The sequence below is a fragment of the Epinephelus fuscoguttatus genome, linkage group LG8 (assembly GCF_011397635.1).
Source record: "Epinephelus fuscoguttatus linkage group LG8, E.fuscoguttatus.final_Chr_v1".
NCBI lineage: Eukaryota > Metazoa > Chordata > Actinopteri > Perciformes > Serranidae > Epinephelus > Epinephelus fuscoguttatus.
The window spans coordinates 2,718,521-2,736,996 of NC_064759.1; the positions used below are offsets into that span (position 1 = coordinate 2,718,521).

Sequence of the window (18,476 nt, forward strand, 5' to 3'; positions counted from 1 at the left end):
TTGCAATGGTGGCAAGCCTCATGAACAGACTTAACCCTGTCACCTATGAAGAATGAACCAAGAACACAGTGGGAAAAAAATCTCACATTCCTTTAAAAGATGAGTAAAGTTTGATAATTAATTTTGTCTAAAACAAAATGTACGCACCTACTGTATATGATGCTTTATACATACATAACAAATTATTGTAATTTGTGTATACTACTATATATACAGTAATTAATATACAATTATAAAGCAGCATAGAGGAATGGTTTTGTATAGATAAAACAGACAAAATTAATTAGGCATCAACCTACAGTATACTTTTACAGCTGCATTGAAACCTCAAAATAATATGTACAAAATAATGTCAAATAATAATATGTTCGAAATAAATGCCTTTAAATGATCTCACAACACACAAAAAACAAATATGCAAACGTTACTTAAAGTTTAAGAGCACAAACACTTAACATACATACTTGAAAAGAGCGGGGGAAATCCATCTTCTTATTATTCTTCTCCTTCTCCTTCTTCTTCTGAGTGCAATCCCGGTGTCAGTTGGGCCACAGCGCCACCAACATCCAACGTAGCGGTCGGGAGGTGTATTGCGCATTGAAACAGGGACTTTTTTTGTTTTGGCTCAGACGGACACTTCAGCGTGAGAAATCGGGGGTGTGGCGTGAGAGCGTGTGAAGCCAATCAAATGCGTGTGTCTCACGGCCAGTGCGTGAGAGTTGGCGGCCCTGCGTCAGTTGGATGCAGTCACTACCTCAGCTGCGGACTTAAAGGCGAGACTAATCTGTGCGCCCATTCCACAATCGTACCTTTTACACGGGACAGCAAGGCAGAATAAGAGCGCAACATTCCTGCCTCGAACAGTAAAAGAGGCCACTGATGGATTTTGATGAGCTCATTTTGTAGAATAGAAAAAGGGTTTCGTAGATTTCTCAAAGTAATGAACCAATATAGCGCTGGCATCACAAACAGTGCAACCCAAACAATCCCAAAAAATATTCAGATGAAGACTCAAGGTCGATCACCAGGTGATGGTCTGACAGCAGTGTTGGTGTTACCTGGCAGTACTCAGTGACGATGCAGAAAGCGTCTCTCTCCAGGAAGCTGTGGTAGAAGGTGAGGATGGCCGGGTGGTGCAGCTGAGACAGCAGCTGGGCTTCCTGCGTTGCTCGGACCGTCTCGTCAGGTCGAAGGTCACCCAGAGGAATCTGCTTCAACACCTTCCTGGGAGAGGCGGAGGTCAAAGTTCAAACAAGAGAGAGACCAGCTTTCTACTTTCACTTCCAAACAAGTTGCAGTACAACTCTTTAAATCTTAAACTTAAAATCATGGTACCATCTCGTACTGTAGATGGAGGGAGGTAACACACGCCAGCCATGCACCAAAAGTCAAATGAAGTTTATTAATCTCAAAAGGATTTACAGTCTGTACATCATAAGGCACCCTCTGTTCTTAGAGGGCTTAACTGGATCAGGGAAAACACTTTATATCACAGGACGGTTCTCTCTGCCAGGACAGACAGGAAGTCAGCGTTTGTACAGAGAACACCAAAAAAAAACTAATCACATGGGAAGAATTCACAAAACATTATTTTATTCGCCATGCAGAGAGAAGTCAGCAGAGATTTCCCTAACTACAAAGTTAACTCCTAAACATATGGCTGACACGCGTCCACACTGGGGAGCAGGGACGTGGGGTTGATTTGGATTGACCCAAAATGATGGCACGTTATAAGAGTCCCAAATGGTTTTGTGACTGTAAATTCAAATGACTGATCCTGGAAAGAAATTTTAATCAAATAATATGAAAGGGGGGACTATATTCAGTCGGTATTCCAGTTAATTAAGAGTCTTTTATTGTAAGCTGCTAAACGTGCAGAAATGTGTAATTTATCTACAGGCAGGCATTTAATTCAAGAGAATAGTTTAAATAATAAAAGAATACTGACTGGGTTTAAATGGAAAAAACAACTGCTTCCAAACTTCACAAAATTGACTGACTTAAATTACTGCTTTGTTTTCCCTGAAATTAGCACTAAAATATATCTTGCCAGGAAAAGCTGAGTGAAATTATAAGGAAATTATAGACCGGTCAAATACAGAAGAAGTTGTAGAGCTGTTTTTATGATGACAGTAGCTGATAATAGTTGTTAACATGTCAGTCTGGACCAAAGTGGTGAACAACCAATTACCCTGCCATCCCTACAGCTGCTAAAAATAACACTTTAACCTTTTTTTTAATGGAAAATGCAAATGTCCTCCATTTGCACGAGAAGTGCACTTTTCTTTTTAATTTTAAGGATTTTTGGTCAGTTAAATACATTCGTTTCAGCGTATTACAATAACAAAACTACACCCTGCGTAGATCTGAAGAGATTTTTGCACACACCTCTGCAGGATTAGGCTTCGCTCAGTGGGTTAAACTAGGATGTGCACACGTCCACACTGAAATGAACCTGGAGTTTTCAGAGTGAAGTGGCTGTTAAAAGTGTCTGTTTCTGGGTCATCCTCACATCCACACTGAAGGACAGGCTGCACAATGCTAAAAGACGAATGGTGCAGCAGTGTGGGTATCAAACCTCTGTCCTCTCCACCTTCACCTCCACCTCCCCCAGAGAGAGGAGGTTAATCATCTGCTCCTCGCTGAGTGAGCGCTGCCTCTCTTGTTAAATTGGTGAGCAGGATCAGCAGGTGAAGTGGAGGCTCAGGTTTATTAGCACAATGCTGCTTTCCACCTCCATCTTAACTTTGTGAACAAAGCACCAGGCAGACTGCTGAAATATGACCCACTCACTGCCTTCAAATAATCATCTGTCGTCCTCTCTGCCTCCAACATCCTGCACTGTGTTTTTGCACAGTCTCTAGAAACTAAAATGAGCGTAAGGTTTGTTGTTAGCAAACCTTTAGCAGGTTTAGTTAAACAGCTTAAACTGCTGAGTGACATAAGGTTTGATAAGAGTGTGTTACATTTTATACTTGAAGGAAATAGAATATGGTGTGATATTTATTTATTAATGGTACAATAAAGCCGCTAGCAAACCTTCAGTAGGTCCAGTTTAGCAGCTAAATGACTTTGATTTAGGTTAGCTAACAGTTCAGCAGCTGTAAAACAAATACATTTTGATAAAATTGTTCAGTTTAACAGCTTAAATGTGTTCTCTCAGTTTTGCTAACAATTGTTAGCAACTAAACCCCTTTGGTTTAACATTAGGTTAGCAAACAGTTTGCTCAGAAACTCTGATTTAATGTTAGGTTAGCCAACAGTTAGCAGCTAAACCACCTTGGTTCAGATTAGCTAACAGTTCATCGTAACAGCTAAAACAGCTAAAATGTTAGCTTTGGGCTAACAAACAGTTCAGTTAAACAATTATGGTTCAGGTTACTTATTAGCAGTTAAGTTTAGTATCTAACCCACATTAGATTAGTTGACGTTAACAATTCAGTTAAGTTGCTAATATAGGAGTTTGTTAGCTAAACGTCATTTGTTCAAGTTAGCTGTTAATTTAGCAACTACACCACTTTGATTCAGGTTAAAATGGTTCCATTAAGTAGCACTTTGTTTGTTTGTTTTTTATTTCTTAAGATTAACTAACAGTCATTAGCAGCTAAGTTATTGTGGTTCTAGCTGGCCAACAGTTTTGTTCAGCAGCAAAACTATTACTTTAATTTAGGTTAGCTAACACTTTAGCAACTAAATCTTAGTTGAATTAAACAGCTCGGTTTGTTAATTTTAAGCCGCTAAATAATAGACAACTGTCAATAGCAACAGCTAAACCACTTTGGTTCAAGTTAACTTTAATTTAGGTTAGCTAAATGTTTAGCAGCTAAACTACACTGACATTAACAGCTAGCAGTTTAGTTTAATTAAACACCTCAGTTTCTTACTAATTTTAGTAACTTTATTTCAACTTAAAATGGTTCAATGGTTCAGTCTATCAGCTCATACTGTTCCTTTATGGTTAGCCAACGGTCTGTAGCAGCTTTGGTTCAAGGTAACTTCAGTTTAGGTTAGCTGACAGTTTAGCAGCTGAACGGTTACATTAGCTAACAAGTTGTCGTAGCTTTGCTTTAAGTCCATTTATCAGTGTTGCCAGATCTCATGAGACAAATAAGCAACCAGGCCTGTGAAAACAAGCCCAAAACAAGCGACTTTTTCTACGGAGCCCCCCTAGGTTCCAGTGAGAGAAAATTAAATAAACTACGTGCACGGTTTTACAGTCCGTGGGGACGGATTTTAAACTGTGGGTACAGATTGCCAATTTACAACCATGTGGACAGATAAGTAAACTGTGCGCAGTTTTGCAAAACTGTCCACGGTACACAGTTCATTTATTTTTCTCCCCCCTGAGCTTCAGGACAATGACCACAAGAGAGAGTTAAACCACCTTTCAACATTATTTAACATTAGAAAACAGATGGGATATCAAATATAGACTGATGTACCAAGTACATTATATACACAGAAAAACCTCTGATAATTAAAATTTGCACACACAAATAAATATCATCCTGAATTCACAAATTCTTTATTTATTATTGCTTTTTATGCACTCATCTAACTTTTTTCTTTTAGTTACAGGACTGACGTTTTCCTAACCTGCTCTGCCTCTGATTGGCTAGTACTTGTTGCCATCAGGGTCAGAGCCAATTAGAAGCAGGATGCGGGTGGGAATAAACTCTGCTGTCTCCTGTGTGTATGGGGAAAGGGGAGGGACAGAGGGAACAGGCAAGACAAACTATCCTACGTTTAAATAACGTATCAAAAATATCTGCTTGACAACTTATTATGGAGCGGGGAACAAGCCCAAATAAGCAACTACGCTTTAGAAACAAGCCCAAAAAAAAAGGTGACCCACGAGTACCAGTATTTGTAAGCGACTTTACAGAAAAACAAGCCCAAAGACGCTTATAATAAGTGGACTTGGCAACACTGCCATTTATAAATACAGTTAAACCACCGTAGTAATAGTAAAATGTTGGTGTGTAGTCTGTTTGTGTTTTTCTACATTTTGTATTTACAAGTGTAACGTTAATAATCCGTGTGGTTTGCAGACATTTGGTTTGGTCGGTTTGGTTTCTGCATGATGTTGCTTTCATTATTCAACATATAACCTCACCTGTGCTGTCAGCAGTCCTCTGCAGGATGTTAATGAGTCAGGTGTGTGAACAGTCACCTGAAGGTCCTGGGAGAGACCAAGTGGTAAAACAGGAAGGGGTGTTTGTTGCTCTTTCAGCAGACTGATTATTTTTTATTTGTAGCATGTTTTATGACCTATGGTAATTTATAGTTTGGGCTGTTTTGTAATGAATGATACTTCTTTTTTAATTAATTTCTTGTTACTTGTGTGAGTGTTAATGGTAAAGTCGTGGTTAGACACCCCCGTGTGTTGTGGTGGGGTCCAGGTCAGAGCCAGGTCGAGCTATAAAAGCTTACTTTTGTAAAACTGCAGTATGATTAACCAGAACCATGTTTGCTGTGTGTAGCGTTATTGTTGGGATAAAACTGTAAATTTAGCAGCTAATCATCGTCTTCACACAGATTTATTTCAGGTAACATTATTAATTAATGAATCCTCTCAGTCACAGCTGCTCTTTGTGGCACTTTCTTTCATGTTTTGATGCTTTCAGGGAAACAGAGTTCAGGTTGATGCTGACAGAACATCAGTCATCAGTCACGGCTCCAGGCCTCGTCGACCTCGTTACGTCCACCTCACACACAGGTACAACTCACACACACACACACACACACACACATACACACACACAGAGTTTCCATAAATGTTGCCTGCTGCAGCTCTGATTGACAAAGTGAGTGAAAGAAACAGAGATCAAAGAGATTTCCGCTCCAACACAATTTAGATAATCTGTTCTCCTGATAACAGCCAGCAGATAAATACAGCATCACAGGGCGCTGCTCCTTTAATAAGACGAATATGGTGCTATTTTGTAGTTTTGTTTTATCTAAACAGGAAATCTCTCAAGATAAAAGCATTTAGTCAAAGCCATTCAAAGCACATCCATTCAGATCACAGCTGACCGAGGAAGCGTTAATACAGAGAGTCTCAGAGATGTGTTAGTCTAATTAAAAAATATGGAGCATATTGGCTTTTCTTCAGCAAGAATTTAACACCAGCCTATGAAATATAATGTGATTTATTTGAATGAATCAAAGCTGTAAACCCTGAGACCCGTGAGAGGAAGCAGGTCGTCCATTAGTCACAAGGTCGGCAGTTCAGTCTGTTGACGGTGGGCCATCCCAGGATGTTAATGACTTAGTAAAGTGCTTTGGGTAGAAATGGGACATAAATGCACTCTGCATAAAAGTTGGAACACTAAACCAAAGTTCTGATGCAATAAATTTGTGTGCAGACATTTCACATAAATACTCATACTCACTTCTCCTGCTCTGTTTCATTTTCTTTTTACTCATCTGGGCAGAAATCTGCAGCGACAACAATCATACTGACTTTTTGTACTTCTCCACAAAAGAAAGTTTGGGGGTTCACTGACCAGAGTGTGTTGCCCTTTAGGCTCTGCAACATGTTGGACATCAATTCTGCTTGTATGTTTACCTACAAAAAGTAATGCACCAGAATTCGTACATAACCCACGTGATCGTGAAGGCTGTGGTCACTTGACAAATGTGCTGATGGGAGTAAAGAAGGAAGTAGCATAAAGAGCAAAAGTCCACATAAGGAGGCAGGTTGAACAAACGACTTCCCCCCAGGAGACCACTGTTACTGTCACGTGTGAACCAAAGGGAGCTTTGAGTTATGTTAAGGTATGTCGTCACATGACGTGAAGTGCATAACTTAACGTTAAATGTAATGTAACAATGACCAACCATGATTCTTTTCCCAATCCAAACCTATATAACTTTACTTCAGTTCATCCTGCAGTGCTAGTTCTGCTTACCAAAAGTGTCCCACTAGGCGGCTCATATTCCATGCCCGGCTCCAAGCCAGCGAGCACAGGTTGAGATCGTTTCAGCCCCAAGACCTCTAATCATTCACTTTACCAGATAAAACTGTGAGACTCTGAGCGCCTGCTGTCCTGAGGGGAACTTCAGAGGGAACCATCTACAAGATGGTTTGATTAGTCTTTCGCACCTATACACAGGTCGGAAAACCGATTTGCACGTCAGGACTGCTACTGGCCTCCACCAAAGTTTCCTCTGGCTTCGCCCTGCCCAGGCATAGTTCACCGTCTATGGCCACTGTGTGGGCGAGATGCATCAAATATGGCCGCCACCTAAAAAACTTTTCGGCTATAACTTTTGAACCAGATGAGCTACAAATGTAAGCGTGATGTCTATTTTGTTGATCATAAGAAACACACTGGAATGCTTATTTTTATGACTGGATGCATCTGGACCCCTAATTTGCATATTTCCAAGATGGCAGTTACACAGAATATGTTTCTTTTGGCAAACTTGGTGTCTGTTTTATATTTTTAAGCATTAGAAACACATTGAAATACTCAGATTTATGATTTATTTTAAAATAATGTCATCTTATGTTCATGCTCTCTAATCTGCATATTGCCAATATGGCCGCTTTCCCAAAACACATAAAGTAGACACCAAGCTTGAACGTGTAGCTCATCTGGTTCAAAAGTTTTAGCCGCAATGGTTCTCAAGTGGCGGCCATATTGGATTTTGCCACCATGGTCATCAGAATTCTAATCTGCGAACCCCTGATATCCAGATGTCGTCAACATGTATTGAACTATATTTGGACCAGATTTGGTGCTTTTATCTCAAAATGAATGATTGTCTTGATTTTGCTGTGCCGCCACACTACTACCAAACTTTACTTTCCTAAACCTAACCTACGTAACTCTAGGTTAAGCATGTAACTTTACACCAAGTATGTGACATCACAATGCCCAACTACGACTCTTTTCTTAAACCTAAGCTAACTAATGAGGGGCTGATTCGCTTATTTGTAAGATATCAATGCACAATTGCAAATTGTCCTGCCAAAAAAAGCCTTCCTGTTGGAGTGTCTGTTCGCCTCCAAAAGGAACTACATTTCTTCTTCTCTGGTCAGTGTATATGGGTGGTTGATGTCCAGTCAAAGTCTAGTTAAACCCTCCAGCAGCTTCTCTGTGGTTGCATGTTGAAACCTTCAGACTGCTTCACAGCTCAGAGTCGGAGCTGCTGACAGCTCAGCTTGTGTTTCTCTTCTCGCTTAGAAACTCAGGAACATCTCAGCTTTAATCAGAGTGTCACACTTCAAACAGGCCTTCACTTTAGTTGCATAGCAACAGAGAGTTGGCGCTCGTGGCTCCGCAAAGAGCTTCACACCGGAAAGAAGAGGAAACCCTCTCAGTGCAGATCGTAGTGGCGACTGAATGAAATAATTATAAATCCAGGCTGTAGATTTGATCTCCCAGCAGCCTCCTGGCTTCAGCAGAGAGTCAAAGCTGTTAGCATACTCTCTGGTCGTGACACTTCCTGTTTGGACTCGTTGAACTGACAGTTTCTCTCTTGTATCTGCAGAGATTTGTGACCCTCTGCTCCCTTGATGTGTCAAAACAAAAAGTGAAACATTTCAAGGCGTCAGAGGGGTTGATGGGAAAATTCTTGTTGTTGTCAAACACTGAAATGACTTAGAAATGTCATGTTTGCTGCAGGTCTGATGGTGCCAACTGAAAGTCCAAAAAAAAAGCACTGAACAGCCTCCTGAAGCACGAACTGTCACAACAATCTGCTGATAGTTTAGAAGTGAAGAAAGGTTTATAACAGTTCAGCCTGCAGCTGTTTGTCTGACTCCTGAACTTTAACCAATTACTGTATTTAATTACAAATCTGAGGTACCTGTACTTAACTTGAAGCCCTCCTCCACACATAAACATATGATGATCTTATAGACCATGATGCATTGCTGTAGATTAAACTACCCAACAGGATGTAAAGGAGTTAAAATGACACATTAGTGCAGCAGGGATATTTAACCTCAGTTAGAAGCAAAACACTTTTCACAGTGTGGTATCCGTAGTGTTTTATCTGCAGTAAAGGATCTGAAAGCTTCCTCCATCCCTGAACATTTTGTTGTCTGTTCTCAGCAGACCGAGCTTTGACCTGTTCTCACATGTTGCTCAGATGAACTTCAGTCTGCAGAGTTCGGCTCACAGAAGCTGCTGCTGCACTAAGTGAATGTCTGAGTGAAATAAATCAGATGAAACTAGGGGGAGATCACAATTTGCACCTCTCTCAGCAGGCTGTCACTCTGCTTTATCACAGCAGCAGCGGGAGGCGTCACTCCTCCCTCTGACTCTCCCGTTTTAACATCACAATTAGACGCTAACGGGGGAGGCGGGGGTGATGATGGAGGGGGAGATGAAGGCGTTTGCCTCAGTGTGTCCTCCGGGCTCTGTGGGTCTCTGGGAGTCGATGGCAGCTCGACAGGAGTCTGCATTGCGTCTTAGCAGGTGTTTAACACTGACGGAGATGGATCTGTGTTTGCCGGTGGCTCTGTACAACTTTTGTTGTTTACTGGGAGGAGATCTGCCTTGAAGCTCCGCCTGCACGCTGAGCAGAAGATTGTGAGCAGGAAGTGAATAAATCAGCACCCCCACAAACACACACATTTGACACAACATAAAGTTGGATGTGTGGGTGTCAGCGGGGGGCAGGTGGGCGAGGAGACGCTGTAAAGTTTCCGAGCTTTGAGCACAGCGATCGATCACGCAGCAGCAGATCACAGCAGCTCACTGACAGACTGTTTATGATGAATTCACAGGACACCAGAGCTGTAAACACTCACATCCATCTGTGAGTGGGTTTACTGTGTAAGGCAGCTCCTAGCTCATTGGTTCCTACTGTAAATCTTTAAAAACACAAACATGTAGCTTCATCAGTGATTTCCTAAAAACAGCTGTCCACTGTAGTTTTTATCAAACAGACAGGAGCAAATAGTGACTTTACTGGGGACTATTTGTAGCAGCGGATGAATCCACAATCCACAAACTTTTGTGTTTTAACAACAACAGATCTCTATGGCACAGAAGGAGGAGACATATCAAGCTGCAGATTAACACACCATAGTGTTTGGGAAATATATTAACTGTTAGTTTGAGTCTAAACACGACGGCTTAAATGAAAAAAAGAAGTTTGTTTCCAGTCTTTTCCTGTCTGAAGTGCACTGAGGGGTCCAGAGGAGCAAAGGGCCTGGCAGGACATCAGCAGTGCGTCACTGCTGCAGTTGATGCTGAATATGAAATAAATTAGCGAGATGCTGGTGTAGACCAAAGTTTTCTGAAAGCACCGGCCTCTCAATTTGCAGAACTGCAGCAAAAAAAAAAAAAAAATCCCCAAAGCTGCAGAAAGTACAGACCATCATTTTAAAAGAGACCTCCAGCTGCACACGAGCTCAGTCTTGACTCCTGAGTACAGAATTAGGAATCATTAAACCATAAAGGGTTCATATTTGTAAAATGTTGAGAGGCCACAGTAGCTTTGGTGGTTTTAGTTCAGCTCACTTCATTTTTTCTCTCCAGACTGATTTGATTTTTGTTCCCAGCAGTGCTGTGCACAGACGTCTTGCAAGGCAGGTGGTCAAGTGGAAAAGAGGGCATGTCTTCCATAAGTATTATTTTTTTGCATGCATGTTGGTGCAAAAAATGTGTGCACACAAAGTGCTCCCTGCTGGGAGGTTTCTATCTGACAGCACCAGAGAGTTTCTTTAGGCCAAAATACAGAACATTTGTGCACAGTAATGAGCAGAGAAATGTCTGTCTGACGTGTTTAAATATCTGTACTATCGATACCCAGCAGCTGTTTCACATTCACTTTCTGCATTAATCATTTATTTATAACAGACAACAACAAAGAAGACAATTACACTGTGCACACTTTAGTGTTCTGTTAAATAAATAACATCACAATCAATACATCTGTACACAAAACTGAAAAACAGCTGCAAGAGTCAGGCTAAGTCTCCTCTCCTCCCCATTCTCCAATCCTTTCCTTTTCTCTTCTCAATTTGTTCTCCACCTCTCCTCATTCTCTCTCACTCCTTTTTTTAAATGGTCATGTGATAATTCTTCTCTCTTAAAGAGTCCCACAGAACAGACACATACAGCTCCTCCTCTGCGCTCTTGACGCAGCACAGCCCCAAACTGCATGTCATTTTTGTTTAATCAGAAACACAACTTGAGAGATGTAAACTTTATTTCAAATCGAGTTTTGGTTTGAAAACACCATCTGTCTCTGCTCACACCGGGCAGCTAGTGAACCTGAATTTTCCAGAGAATTGGAGGGAGACAGTGTGATTTTACACCACGCTAAAATCTAAACAATACCCATCCCTCTGCAAAGCCATGTCACCATGTCAAAGTAGCCAGAGGTGCTGCTTTCATCTATGACACCTGATGGTTTCAGTGACCCCTGACCTTCCTCCACACACCTACGAGCCCTAAACAGACATTTACTAAAAGTGTTGGACCAGCTGCTCTGAGCGCTCAGACGTTCTCCTGCAAACCATGCAGTTAAAATAGTTTGTGATGAATGGTGTGCCAGAAGTGACCAATCAATTTCAGGTACAAACACTGGAGCTGATTTCCAGCCGGCTCACAGCAGAGTGTGTCGACACTTCGATACAGCAACACAACTCGCCTGACTAACAGGAAGCAACCTTTAAAAAAGTTTCCTTCTGACCCACAAACATCTCGTTAAATAAAAGATTCCTCTGGACTCCAACACGACTGTGTTCGCTGACCGAAGCAAAAACTTTAAGTAAATCAACAACCTTGTTCCCAGCGTGCTTTGCAGCAGCCTCAGCCGGCTCTCCTGTGTTCACTCAGCGGCTAAAAACAGAAAGTCCAGGTGCAAACAGGCCGACAGAGACGACATCCATCAGCTGGAAGATTCATCAGCTGGGTCACACAGCTGCTCCGACCTCAGAGGAATCACCTCACGAGACACCTTCATGTGTCGTCACACACAGGCCCATGTTTGTGTGTGTTTTCAGGACAAAGTGTTTTATAATCATGAACAAAGTTACACGACAAAGACTTCTTCCATCATGTGAATAAACAAATCCTCCTGTTGTTTCACTGACCCGATTAAAACAAAAGGTTTGCTCTCCGTTTTAAACCGAGTCTGTTTTAAACCTTTGTGATGACAGAGTCTGAGTCACACTGATCCTCATTAATTAACCTTCAACAGCAAAATAAGTTTAAACTCCGTCAGTGATGCTGAGAGAAGAAAAAACTGCCTTCTTCCTCACTGTCACAACGTTTTAACTCAGCGCTCTTTTTCTGTGTCTGAAAATGTTGTAAATGACAAAAAGCCGACACTTTAACAGACGGACGAGGAAGAGATGTTTCTCATGTGTGAAAAAGGTTCATTAAAGCTCAGAGAGAGAAGCGGAGTTTAACCAGCAGAAGAAGAAGAAGAAGAAGCGTCTGTAACGCCGATCAACACATGATGGAGATCATCAGCTGTTTGTCCTTCATTCAGAAGAGAATTAACTGTCAGCATGTAGACACGAGATCATCCTGACGTCTCAAAGTTTAGTCCACTGCAACCAGTGTTTCTACTGGAGTGATGCTTCATTTGTGTTAGTTTGACTAAACACAGCTTCATCAGGGATATCCATCATGTGTGAGCACAATATGAAGCTCTCAAAAGTAGATTTAGATTTTAATTACTTTACAAACTGCTGGGTAGTTCGTGGATTTCTCCACAGGGATCAGTAAAGTCTCATCTTAAAGCTGGGTAGGCAGCTCAAAGTTGCTGTTCCAGCTGCAAAGGAACCCAGAAAAGGAAGAGTACCTCATCTAAAAGACAGTCTGACAATAAACAAAATAAAACGTGTCAAGATCCGAGTTTTTAGAGATGAAGAGAAAATGTGTGACGAGAGCTGAAGGTTAACAACTGTAGCTTTAAGTTGATGGTAATGTAGCAAACGTTAGCTTTAGCCTGGCGTCATACTCAGTCCGTTTCCATGACATCAGAGGAAATGGATTTATTGTGTCAGTCTTTTAAAATCCCTGTAAACATGTCAGTGTGAGTGAAATGGTCCTGCAGTGAATGTGTCACAGTGGGACTAACACACCCAGATCATGTGACTCCTGCATGTATACAGTCAATCAGACCCAAACTGGCCGAGGCGCTCTGAGCATGCTCCACAGTTTCCGCCCCGGGCTTTGACCCGGAAGTCCAATAGCATTAAATGTGTAAGAGAAGAAGAAGCCGGTAACAACATGGAGAAATCTACGTCCAGAGCCGTGACTTTTTGGACGGACCAAATGTACAGAGCTGTAAAGTTGTCCACCATGGTAGCAGTTAGCTGCTAGCTAACCGTAGCTAACTTGTTTGTCCATTGTTTGGTCTGTGACGTAATAGGTCAACAGGAAAAAGGTCCAATACTAACAAGCTGAAAGGGGGCATATCTCCACCTATCGTAGAGGAGTCGCACATACTTGGCTCAATAAATGGATTCCCCTCCCGTGCTTGTATACTGGGACAAGGACAGTAGGCCAGTTAGATGTCCTAGTCCAGCTGGGACTGGAGCTACACTTCACTGGGACTGGAAACGTACAGAGAGACTCCTCCGCCTCACTTGTCACTGCTACAGTCAACGTCACTGGGAGGAGAGCGGGCAGCAACTCCGGAGACAGACCCCAGTCAGCAGCTGCAGCAACCTGAATCCAGCCAGCACAAACTCCAGCTCAATGAGACCGGACAGCCCTGACTGTCCGCCAGATCAGCAAACTTTCTGTTGCTGCTGTTACACAGGTTAGACTCGATGCTGCTGCTGGGCCCCAGCTCACGGTGTCACCCAGCCCTGGGGAGTCTGCATTGCCAGAATTCAAGCTACAAAAGCCGCGGACCGAAGGTCCGTCTCCGGAGGTGCTGCCCGCTCTGCTGCCGGGGAAGCCGTCCACAGCAGCAGGCAGCGAGGCGGGGGGACCGCTCATTTGTGGTCTCATAAACAGAGAGAGGTATCTACAATGAAATAGCATTAAATAAATCAGTGTATAGGAAACACTGCCTTACTGTATGAAGCGCGTGCACATGCCTGTGGTCATCTGGTGGGAGGGGCTTAGGACAGAGAGGAGAGAAGGTGTATATTCAGATTTTAAGGGTTTTTTTTCTGTCTACCCTAACTTTAACAAAATGCATCGTATTTTATTTGTTGATTATATTTTGTATTCATAATCTGAATCTGTAGGATAATTAAAGTTATTTAATAAATGTAGTGCAGTAAAAAGTACAGTATGACATTATGAGATTCAGTGGAGTAGAAGTGTACAGAAGCAGAAAATGGAAATACTCAAGTAAAGTACAGGAACCTTAAAAACTGTGCTTTGAGCACTGATGGAGCTGATTGGTTCAAAACAAAACACCCTCCAAACAGGAAACAGCTGATCTGATCTCCGTCGACAAACATGTCGGTCCAGCTGTTTTTCATAATAAAACTTCCTCTCATGGTGTTTCATGAGAGGATGATGAGTGTTTTCAATGAGGAAAGATCTTCCTCTTTCATTGAGACGTGATAAAAGTGAGCGCACACTGCTCCTCTGTCGCCATGGATACCGCATCTTGACGGACAGCCGGGGTCAGGAAGCTTCTAAATACAGGTCCGGAGCTCTTATTGTTTTGTTTTTTTTCTCCTTTAAACCTTTCTTTTTGTTTTCATGATGAGTTTCAGAACCTTTCAGGTGAAAGATCTTTTCTTCACACCTCAGGTGAACCGTTCGCACGGACAATAACACACAGATTTATGAGTAAACGCTGACACACTGATCGGGGCATCATGTCTAAATCTGGCAGAGGAGGAGTGACGCAGGGAGGAAGAGGAGGAGGAGGAGGGTGAGACCTGTCAGATGGTGAAAGGGCAGAGATGACGACTCCGAACACCGACTCACCATCTGCTTTCCGACAGCACAAAAACTCTTTCTGTACAGCGTCCTGCAGACAGACAGACAGACAGACAGACAGACAGGACACTCTCCTGCCTCAGTGCTCTTGAGCAACACACTGCAGCTCCTCTTGCTCTGTCAAAGTTCATCTCTTCATCCTCGTTCATGTGAAACTCACTGAAGAGCAACATGAAGGCGACGATGTTAGTGTCGGGGAGGAACTACGTGTAACATTATGTAATGAAATTAAAGAGTAAATGTAATCTATTACAGTTTTTGGGAACAAATTTGTAGTAAAAAATAAAGTTACTGATAAAAATGACAAAGGTGTGACATCACATTAAATTATTTTCCGTAAAAAGTTCAGAGTGATGTCAGCTAAATCAGATTTGGCCGTTTAATACGAATATTCAACAGTTTTTTTTCCCCATAAAGTTAAAAGTATGAACGGGCTCAGCAGGACGTTCAGCGACAGAACAATCTGAAAACGAGAGTCTGTGATGCTGGAGTCTTTATAGTGACAGGAAGTAATGATCCACAGGTGAGGGGCGCTAGCTCGATGAGGTGGAGAGGTGGAGCGGCAGGAGTGAGAGATGTGTGGACAGGTGATAGGCTGACAGGCGGGTGAGGTGGAGAGATGGGGTGAGTGGAAATGTACTGGGTTAAATCGACACTTACCTTTCTGGAAATTTTACGCTTTTCTTTGTTTGGGTTAAAATGCTATTAATAAGCTGATGGCACACTGAAATGAAGTGAATTCCACCACAGATACAAACTCATAATTTTACCATTCTCATATGGTTCTAAGAAAACTCTGATCAATCATTGTATTCCCCACGAGAAGGCCTCCGACTGACGTAACTGCTCGCGTAACACCCCCCCAAAACTCCAGGGTTGCATTTGACCGTGCAGGACACGTAAAGTTATGTTTAGTTTGCTTCTAATATAACATAACATTATCCACCTTATTTTCAAACACGGAAGTAAATAGTGATCAACTTCCGTTTTTTGTGCGTGACTTCCGGTCAGCTGCTTTCCCTCATGCTTTCCCTTACCGGAGCTAACGGTGCAAGCTAATTTTTTCAGTTTTCAGTTGTTTATGTTAGTCAATCAGTTAGTTAGTTAGTCTGTGTATTTTGTATAGATAACTGTGCCCACGTTTCCGTTATAAAGGAAATTTATTCCCTCTAAACGCGAATAAATCGCACGTCAATCAAAAACTATGAACCAAAAAAGCACAATCTATCCCGAGTGAGACAAACTGCTTGATCCCCGTCTCCAGTGTACCAGCAGAGAACCTGCAGAACCGAATCAGTGAAAAAACACACCGGGCTACACAGCCTCTCTACCTGAGCAGATGAAGCTGCGGCTCACACCCTCGACACACAGACGGTGCTTCTGCATGCCAGCCACACGTGTGCTCAACTGTGAGAAATAAATATGTGAGGTGTACACTGCTTTTCTATCTTTTTTCCCTTTTCTTTCTTTCTTTCTTTCTTTCTGTCAGCGACATACACTCCTAACACAGGACGGGTTGTTTTTATTGACTGAGTTGATCATTAAGCCACAGTGATGCGCGGATCGGCTCTGATAGCACCTGAATCAGCATGTACGCATCAACCATCCAGCCGTTACAACATGATTGAGCTAGCAAAGCAGTTTTGTGTTGCTATGTGTGGTATTTATTCAGTTTTGGGAAATCACGATGTCTAGAAAGCATCAGTGGCTGCAGCTGACAGGGACAGTTAGCAAAGCTAACATCAGGATCGCCATCTGTTAAAAGCCTCCCGTTGTCGGATACGACATGAAACTACTCCAGTTAGCTCAATCATGTTGTAACTAAGACATCCGCTGGAGAAAATATTTTTTTCACGAACCGTTTATTGAGTTACAGACACCGTTAACGGCAAGTGGCTAACAGCTAACGGCTCACAGCTAACAGTTAGCCCAGCTAATCTACGATAACCATGTTATTAATTACAAACAAAACATGCACACAGAAATAGTAACGTTTGTTCAATCATTGTGTTTATAGACTTTACAAACATCAGATTAGTCTAAATGGTGATACAGTAATGTGAAAAATGTGATATATAGGCTATAGATATACATATACATATATATATATATATATATATATATATATATACATAAACTTAACAAGGTAAACAACAAGGCGATTCCCATTTACACAGTGGTCAAGAGTGGTGGACCGGAAGTGTCGCACAAAAAAAACGGAAGCTGGCTGCGTTCTATTTTGCCTCCATGTTTCCCTGAAAAATAAGGTGGATATGACAGCACAGCATCCAGTTGCTAATGGCTAACGTTAGCCTACTGTAGCGTAGCCTTTGAAACATTAACGTTATCTTCCTTGCGCGTTTCCACTTACTAGTAACGTTAACACTACTAACTTACGTTAGCACTGTAACCTTGTTCTAAAACTCATCAGTCATCACTGACTCCGGGGTTGACTGTCTTGGTTGTAGCGTTACACTCGCTCTCCTCTTCTGTGTATCTAACGTTACTTTGCCAACGCCTACGTGTATCATAGACGTGATGAGGACGTAATGGAGGAGGGGGGAGTAGGCCTTTGAGGGAGGTGGAGTTGTGGATGTTCAGATTTTTTCTAAGTGCTGTGTGAAATGTAAGAAAGGTAGACTCACCAATACACAACCTTTCTCCAGAATTACAACACATTTAAAAAGTTACAACACCAGTAACCCTGAAGTGATACAGATACCAACAGAGTACTTCATGCGATGCCCATAATGCTTCAGATCTGGGGAAACATCTGCAGGTTAGTTAATGTGACCACAATCAGTCATATATCACTACATGTTTTGGGGGTATCAAAAGTAATGCTCTGTATTTATGTGTCTGCAGCACGCACACACACACACACACACACACACACACACACACACGTCAGTCCAGATGGAGGGGATGACATCATGTTTCTGCAGGTTTACAAGAGGAAGTCTTCACCTCCTCCGTGTTCATCACGTCCCCGACTTCTCAGCTCAGAGGGCGAGTGGACACATGAGGGAGGGACACAGACAGACAGACGGAGACACAGGGTGCAGTCTGTCTGTCTGTCTCTGTCCTTCTGTAAATCCTGTCGACTCTCACCCAGAGTCAGACAGCCGAAACACTCTGAGACTGTGTGTGTGTGTGTGTGTGTGTGTGTGTGTGTGGGAGCAACAGAGCGTGACAGTGTGTATGTCAGTGTGTAGTCTTCAGCCACCTGATGCTGCTGACACATTTTCATGCAGAGAAACAAACAATCAGGCGAAAAACTCTGACTATCGATCTGTGACTCTGTGATCTGAGCGTCCGACCTGGACAGGTGGAATTAGGAACAATCCCCTCCCCACATGGGAGCCAATCAATGACCACCGTCCACTGCATCAGGAAGTCCAACAGCATTAAATGTGTGACAGAAGAAGAAGCCCGTAACAACGTGGAGAAATCTACATCCAGAGCCGTGACTTCTGATTGGTTGTTTGACATCACACAGCTCAGTGTTAGTTAAATCTCTGACTGTACTCAGCACACACAGGAAGCCCAGGTGCTCATGGGAAAAAAACTACGTCAACACTGGTG

General features: G+C 42.3%; 1 protein-coding gene across 2 annotated transcripts in view; it reads right to left on the minus strand.

Annotated features, from left to right (window-relative positions):
- The window catches only part of nek11 (NIMA-related kinase 11), a 117,303-nt gene that overhangs the window by 91,306 nt on the left and 7,521 nt on the right, over positions 1–18,476 (minus strand). For both annotated transcript variants that reach the window (XM_049583403.1, XM_049583402.1), the window contains exon 3: positions 1,059–1,224. In XM_049583403.1, coding sequence (XP_049439360.1) covers positions 1,059–1,224 — 166 coding nt within the window. The remainder of the gene's footprint in view (positions 1–1,058; positions 1,225–18,476) is intronic.